General features: G+C 48.7%; 2 protein-coding genes across 3 annotated transcripts in view; one reads left to right on the top strand and one right to left on the bottom strand.

The window, feature by feature from the left end:
- Positions 1 to 5,230, bottom strand: part of ptenb (phosphatase and tensin homolog B) — a 5,974-nt gene extending 744 nt beyond the window's left edge. The window contains exons 1-8 of one of the 2 annotated variants that reach the window (XM_068599258.1): positions 4,901 to 5,230; positions 3,070 to 3,625; positions 1,621 to 1,705; positions 1,338 to 1,382; positions 1,193 to 1,236; positions 826 to 1,064; positions 295 to 436; positions 1 to 156 (exon numbers count right to left, since the gene is read on the bottom strand). The exon at positions 1 to 156 is cut by the window's left edge and continues 11 nt beyond it. In XM_068599258.1, coding sequence (XP_068455359.1) covers positions 1 to 156; positions 295 to 436; positions 826 to 1,064; positions 1,193 to 1,236; positions 1,338 to 1,382; positions 1,621 to 1,705; positions 3,070 to 3,154 — 796 coding nt within the window. In that variant the 5' untranslated portion in view covers positions 3,155 to 3,625; positions 4,901 to 5,230. Of the gene's footprint in view, positions 157 to 294; positions 437 to 825; positions 1,065 to 1,192; positions 1,237 to 1,337; positions 1,383 to 1,620; positions 1,706 to 3,069; positions 4,555 to 4,900 lie in introns of those variants that run through there. The other variant, XM_068599256.1, reaches the window with a different exon arrangement.
- Positions 4,745 to 7,500, top strand: part of atad1b (ATPase family AAA domain containing 1b) — a 4,158-nt gene continuing 1,402 nt past the window's right edge. Inside the window, exons 1-4 of the mRNA XM_068599269.1 lie at positions 4,745 to 4,884; positions 6,099 to 6,314; positions 6,413 to 6,511; positions 6,729 to 6,849. Coding sequence (XP_068455370.1) covers positions 6,144 to 6,314; positions 6,413 to 6,511; positions 6,729 to 6,849 — 391 coding nt within the window. The 5' untranslated portion in view covers positions 4,745 to 4,884; positions 6,099 to 6,143. The remainder of the gene's footprint in view (positions 4,885 to 6,098; positions 6,315 to 6,412; positions 6,512 to 6,728; positions 6,850 to 7,500) is intronic.

The following is a 7,500-nucleotide window of genomic DNA, read 5'->3' on the forward strand; positions in this document are numbered from 1 at the left end:
TCTTGTTCTGCTTGTGGAACACCTCCACCTTGATGTCCCCGCACACGGGAAGCGGCTGAGGGAACTCAAACAGAACCAGCTTGTCCTCCCGCCGGGTGTGGGCGGAGCTAGAGGTGTGGATCTTCACTTTGAGCTGGTAGACCACGAACTGAGGGTCTACACACACACACACACACACACACACACACACACACACACACACACACACACACACACACACACACACACACACACACACACACGTTAGTTCATGACACACACTTTAGTTCATGACACACACAAACACACACTTACTGCAGGTGCCTCCCGTGAACATGGGGATGGTTTCAAACAGCATCTTGTGGAAGAGCAGAGCGACGGGTTTGTAGAGCAGCTGGTTCCTCAGCAGGAAGCTGTAGTAGATGACGTAGCGCCGCTGACTGGGGATGGTCACGCCCTGCACGCACACACACACACACACACACACACACACACACACAGATAAACCATATGGTACAAGGCGATGGAGCACTACAATGTTAGCTTAGCCTAGCACCAAACTCCATTCAGAAAACAAGTGTTTTTAAAGCTGCTTGTCGTCCTGAGGAGAAAAATAACAAAACATGAGTTCAGATTATTTTGCAAGCCGCCGTCAGTATTGGGTTGTTTACTCCGGCATCGTTGTTTATCTGTTTGTTGCGATTCAAAAGGTGTTAATGATGAAGGTGTTAAGGTCTGGAATGACTTTCAGCTGCGAGTGAAGAAACCAACCACGCTGCTCATCCACACTGATCCCTCTCAGCCCTCCAGCTGCTGCTCTCATCTCAGTGGGTTTGTCTCTGGTACCTTCTTGTCCCGGGTGCGGACTTCCCCGTAGAAGTCCAGCGCCTCCTGGGCCTCCTGGAACTTGCCGCGGTGCAGCAGGTAGGCGCAGATCATCACGCCGGTGCGGCCCTTCCCCGCCTTGCAGTGGATGGCGGCCACGTGCTGCTCGTCCTCACTCAGCCACTCGTCCAGGTCCTCACAGAACGGCTTGATCAGCTCCAGCTGGGGGGGGTTGTGGTCCTCAAACGGGTACTGGGCCACTGGGAGAGAGGTGTGTGAGAGGGGGGGGAGACAGACAGAGAGAGAGACAGACAGACAGCAGAGCTGTGAGACACGTCATTCATTGAATCCTGGGTGTCTCATCTGCAGCCTCCTGGAGGACGCTCACCTCGACAGTTAAACTTTGACGTGTCGTAATGTCGCTCTGCACATCTGAGAGGAGAGAGAGAGAGAGAGAGAGAGAGAGAGAGAGAGAGATTGTGGTCACATGTGAGCTTTGACACAACAAAACGTTAAAATGAACTCAGACTCACAGATTGTAGATCTTGTAGTGATTCTTATGCTTTGAGTCCAGAAACCTGAGAGAGAGAGAGAGAGAGAGAGAGAGAGAGAGAGAGAGAGAGAGAGAGAGAGAGAGAGAGAGAGAGAGAGAGAGAGAGAGAGAGAGACAGAGAGAGAGAGAGAGAGAGAGAGACAGAGAGAGAGAGATATTCAGGAAGTGGATCAGGTCATGTGACAGGTGAGGAGCAGGAAGTGGATCAGGTCATGTGACAGGTGAGGAGCAGGAAGTGGATCGGGTCATGTGACCGGTCTCACCGCACGACGTCGTCGATGTTGTTCCTGTAGACGCCCTCCAGACGTTCTGCGGGGAACCCCATGGCGATGATGTTGGGATAGATGTCTGAGCGCTCGTTAAGGACCCATCTTCATCCGCTTACATTACCCACAATGCAGCTGACCTTAGATTTATGTTTTAAACAGTCTGTAAAGCATTAGGACTCAGAGGGGGACCCGGCAGACGCTGGACCTGCTCCCTATCTACAGCCCCAGCAGCTCCTGGGTCTGGCGGCCATCTTTGTTTGGGTTCAAGAACCAGACGGAGCTCCAGAAACGTTAACCTCTGTTTCATGTTGCAACAGAGGACCAGATCCTGGTTTTGGCCCAGAACCAGGGCTCACTGCTTCTGGGTTACACTCGACCACTACACCTGGTTACCTTTAGACCACTACACCTGGTTACTTTTAGACCACTACACCTGGTTACCTTTAGACCACTACACCTGGTTACCTTTAGACCACTACACCGGGTTACACTCAGACCACTACACCGGGTTACACTCAGACCACTACACCTGGTTACACTCAGACCACTACACCTGGTTACCTTTAGACCACTACACCTGGTTACCTTTAGACCACTACACCTGGTTACCTTTAGACCACTACACCTGGTTACCTTTGACCACTACACCGGGTTACACTCAGACCACTACACCGGGTTACCTTTAGACCACTACACCTGGTTACCTTTAGACCACTACACCTGGTTACCTTTAGACCACTACACCGGGTTACCTTTAGACCACTACACCGGGTTACACTCAGACCACTACACCGGGTTACCTTTAGACCACTACACCTGGTTACACTCAGACCACTACACCTGGTTACCTTTAGACCACTACACCTGGTTACACTCAGACCACTACACCGGGTTACACTCAGACCACTACACCGGGTTACACTCAGACCACTACACCGGGTTACCTTTAGACCACTACACCTGGTTACCTTTAGACCACTACACCTGGTTACCTTTAGACCACTACACCTGGTTACCTTTAGACCACTACACCGGGTTACACTCAGACCACTACACCGGGTTACCTTTAGACCACTACACCTGGTTACCTTTAGACCACTACACCTGGTTACCTTTAGACCACTACACCTGGTTACACTCAGACCACTACACCGGGTTACACTCAGACCACTACACCGGGTTACACTCAGACCACTACACCGGGTTACACTCAGACCACTACACCGGGTTACACTCAGACCACTACACCGGGTTACACTCAGACCACTACACCGGGTTACACTCAGACCACTACACCTGGTTACCTTTAGACCACTACACCTGGTTACACTCAGACCACTACACCAGTCTCCTCGACCAGGACCAGACTAGATCCAGGACCACGCAGCAGGTCCAGGACCCCGCAGCAGGACCAGGGCTGGACCAGGTCCAGTAAAAGGATACAGGTCAGGTCCAGGTCGAAGCCGTCTTCCTGGAAACGCCTTTTATTTCTGCTCACGATCCCCTTGATCTTGATTAAGGCCGCCATGGTCCGGGTCCGCCTGGGTACGGGTCCGTCTGAGACCGTCCGGGTCCCGGGGAGAGCAGCTAGCTGGCCCGGAGCTCCAGAGTCTTCAGAAGGTGGTTAATAACGTGTGGTTAATAACAACGACCCTGGTGAGTTCCGATGGGGGGGGGGTCCAGTCCGGTTTGCGGTCCTCTTGCGGACGCTCCGGAGCGGCCCAGCCAGACTGGTGGTTCAGAGGCAGCCGGCTGTGGACGCTGGTTCTGGGTCAGAACAGGGGGGCGTCGGGGCCTCCTCCCTGCTCCCGCTGCGGGCCCGGGTTTCCAGGTACCCCCTCCCGGAGACTAGACCCTCCGCGCTGGCGGGTTCCGTTGAGGTCCAGGCCTCCAGACGCAGGACGGGTTCTCGTGGGAGTCTCGCCGGACCTTCCGTCTGCCGCGGAGCCGCCGTGATGGACGCAGAGCGGCGGAGAGAATAAGAAGCTCTCCGAGGCGCCTCCGAGCGGAACAAGCGAAGAAGAAGAAGGAGACGAAGAAAAAGAAGGAGAAGAAGAAAAAGAAGAACAAGAACAAGAAGATTGGCGAGAGCGAGCAGCATCCGGTCCACGCCTTCAAAATAAGGCTCCAGTTTACCGCTTTGATTTCTAAAACACAAAGGTTTTTTTTTCTTTCTCCATTTCCCTAAAACACACAAGTGACAAGTAAAAATCGCATTTGATAGAATTTAGTATCTTTTATTTTTGAAAAATATTAAAGATTTTGTGTTACTTGTATTTATCTCTATGAAGCCCAGCAGCCATTTCACAAAATAAATGAATAAATAACCAAGTAGATTAGATTAAATACATGACAGGTGAACGATATTTAATGTGCTGTTTCCAATACACATTTATAATTAAATATATGTATTTCGCTCAATTTAATTTTAGTTGTATTCCATAATTATTAGTTTGTATTATTCGGTTCTATTTACTTTTGATTCATTATTAATTTTACCATTGCATATTTTGTATTTTGTTCGTGTTTGTTAGAAAAACAATTTATAAACGGAACATTAGGCTTTTTATTCTGTAAAAGCCGTCATTTCCGGATATTGCGTCACTCTGTCTACCTTGACATTGCTACTTGTTAGCTGCTAGCTTGACTCTGTCAGCAAAGACTGTGCCAGGTTGGGAGCGAGTTATCCCCCCATTCAGAACTTGCTCCACGAAACCCCTCAATTTACATCAGCGGGGATAAATCACAACCTGGCAACCAGCGAGTCTCACGGGCGTTACGTTATGACGTTTCACGGTTATATTATATATATCTGTTTGTGACGTCATGATGTTACACGTTTATATTATATATTTGTGTTTATGACGTAATTATGTTACACATGAATTGTTAGTATTATTATTATTAATAATAATAATTAATGTGTTTATCTCGTCATGTTACATTTAGCTGATTTATGTTTATGACATCATGTTTCACAATTATTATTTATATATGCTATGACGTAATAAACCGTGTCCAGCACTGTTTTTACGCGTTTATATTATTTTTATGTGTTTATGTATTCATAGTATTAACAAGCTCTACAGCTCAACTTTCTGCTCATTTTATTTAGATTATTATTAATCTGCTCTAAATTCCGACGACGCTCGTGAGACTGAAAGCTACAATTAAAGGTAGCGTAGAAGAAGAACCAGCACCACCGAAGAAGAAGAAGCCAAGGAAGTGCTGCTGACGAGTGACGGGACTCCTGGAGAGGTAAGTCACGGTTTACCGGAGAAGCCCCGGGGTTTGTGGGTCTCCCTCTCCCGGTGGCCACGGAGCGGCCGGCGGGATATTCTGACAGGAAATGTGTCGGTTGCTGCGGCGAGGAGCCGGTCCGTCACCAGGGAGACGGAAGGTCAAGCTAATGCTAAAGGCTCGTGGACTCGCTCCTTTCGGTTTTATGACACAGGAGGTCTCAGGCGGTCTACGGAGAGGGGGTCCGGGATCAGGGATCAGGGATCCGGGAGTCCGAGTCCCAAAGTCCCGGGTCCGGAGTCTCCCGCTTTTTGTCTCCATGAGACCGGCTCACCAGACTCCGTTTAACGTTTTGACCTTTTTCTTTTTCTTCTTCTCTTGTTGGAAAAAACACACCAGTGAGCGCGCGACCGGAGGTCAGACACGTGCACGAGCAGCTGCGCTATCGTCATATTTATTTTTATTGTTTCTAATAGTTGTATTTTAGGGTCAATGGCGGTCTGAGAGCTGGTTTAGCTTCTTCCTGCTTTGAAACAGATGTATTTAATTATTTTGTATTTACTTATATACACATACACACACACATATGTGTGTGTATGTGTGTATGTGTATATATATATATGTATATATGTATATATATATATATATATATATATATATATAGATATATATATATATATAGATATATAGATACGGTGGTGTAGTGGCTAGCACTGACGCCTCACAGCAAGAGGGTGTGTGGTTCGGATCCCGGGCGGGGTGGGGTTCGGATACTGGTCTGGCAGGTCCTTCTGTGTGGAGTTTGCATGTTCTCCCCGTGGCAGCGTGGGTTCTCTCCGGGTTCTCCGGCTTCCTCCCACAGTCCAAAGACATGCTGCATAGGTTAATTGGACTCTAAATTGCCCGTAGGTGTGAATGTGAGTGTGAATGGTTGTTTGTCTATATGTCTGCCCTGTGATGAACTGGCGACCTGTCCAGGGTGTACCCTGCCTTCGCCCCTTGACAGCTGGGATCGGCTCCAGCGCCCCGCGACCCTAATGAGGATAAGCGGTTAAGATAATGGATGGATGGATATATATATATATATATATGTGTGTGTATGTGTATATATGTGTGTATATATATATATGTACACACACACACACACACACACACACACACACACACACACACACACACACAGAACAAGTTGAACAAATTCATAAGAGCTAGTCGTTGTTGTTTCTCTGCAGCCCTGTGTACTTCCTGTGTACTTCCTGTGACCTTCCCGTGACCTCATGGTTCTGAGGGAGGTTCCCGTGGAGATGGCCCGCCCCCTGGGCAGGAATGAGGTCATGGGCCTGCTGTTCCGGCTCACCGTCTTCGGCGCCGTCACCTACTTCACCATCAAGTGGATGGTGGACGCCATCGACCCGACCAGGAAGCAGAAGCTGGAGGCGCAGAAGCAGGTGAGGGGGCGGGGCTTACAGGACAGGTGCACTCCCCATTCACTGTACCTCTACACCTTGTACTTGTACTTCATTTGCTCTGTTGTTTTCTCCCTCAGGCCGAGAAGTTGATGCGTCAGATTGGAGTGAAGAACGTGAAGCTGTCGGAGTACGAGATGAGCATCGCCGCGCACCTGGTGGACCCGCTGACCATGCAGGTACTTTATACTGCACACAGGTACTTTATACTGCGCGCGGGTACTGTATACTGCGCGCGGGTGCTGTATACTGCGCGCGGGTGCTGTATACTGCGCGCGGGTGCTGTATACTGCACGCGGGTGCTGTATACTGCCTTTGAGGAACACAGATACTTGAATACGACTGTCTTTGTTATAAAGTCATTGTATCGATCCTATTGATCCTATTGATCGTCAGGTCACATGGAGAGACATCGCCGGTCTGGACGAGGTCATCACGGAGCTGCAGGAGACCGTCATCCTGCCGGTCCAGAAGAGACACCTGTTCCTGGGCTCCAGGCTGCTGCAGCCACCCAAAGGTCACTGCTGCTGCTACTAATGCTACTGCTACTAATGCTACTGCTACTAATGCTACTGCTACTAATGCTACTGCTACCAATGCTACTGCTACCAATGCTACTGCTACTAATGCTACTGCTGCTGCTACTAATGCTACTGCTACTAATGCTACTGCTGCTGCTACTACTGCTACTACTGCTGCTACTACTACTACTACTACTACTACTGCTCCTACTGCTACTGCTACTGCTGCTGCTACTAATACTGCTACTGCTACTAATACTGCTACTGCTACTAATACCAATACTACTGCTACTACTGCTACTACTGCTGCTACTACTACTACTACTACTACTACTACTGCTCCTACTGCTACTGAAGCTGCTACTGCTGCTGCTACTAATACTGCTACTGCTACTAATACCAATACTACTGCTACTACTGTTACTTGCTGCTGCTACTGCTGCTGCTACTAATACTACTACTACTACTACTACTACTGCTACTACTGCTACTAATACCAATACTACTGCTACTACTGCTACTAATACCAATACTATTAATACTACTGCTACTTGCTGCTGCTACAGCTGCTGCTACTAATACTACTACTACTACTACTGCTACTACTACTACTAATACCAATACTACTGCTACTATTACTGCTACTA

Source organism: Clinocottus analis, unplaced genomic scaffold, assembly GCF_023055335.1.
Source record: "Clinocottus analis isolate CAN_PGR_092001 unplaced genomic scaffold, fCliAna1.0.p SCAF_44, whole genome shotgun sequence".
NCBI lineage: Eukaryota > Metazoa > Chordata > Actinopteri > Perciformes > Cottidae > Clinocottus > Clinocottus analis.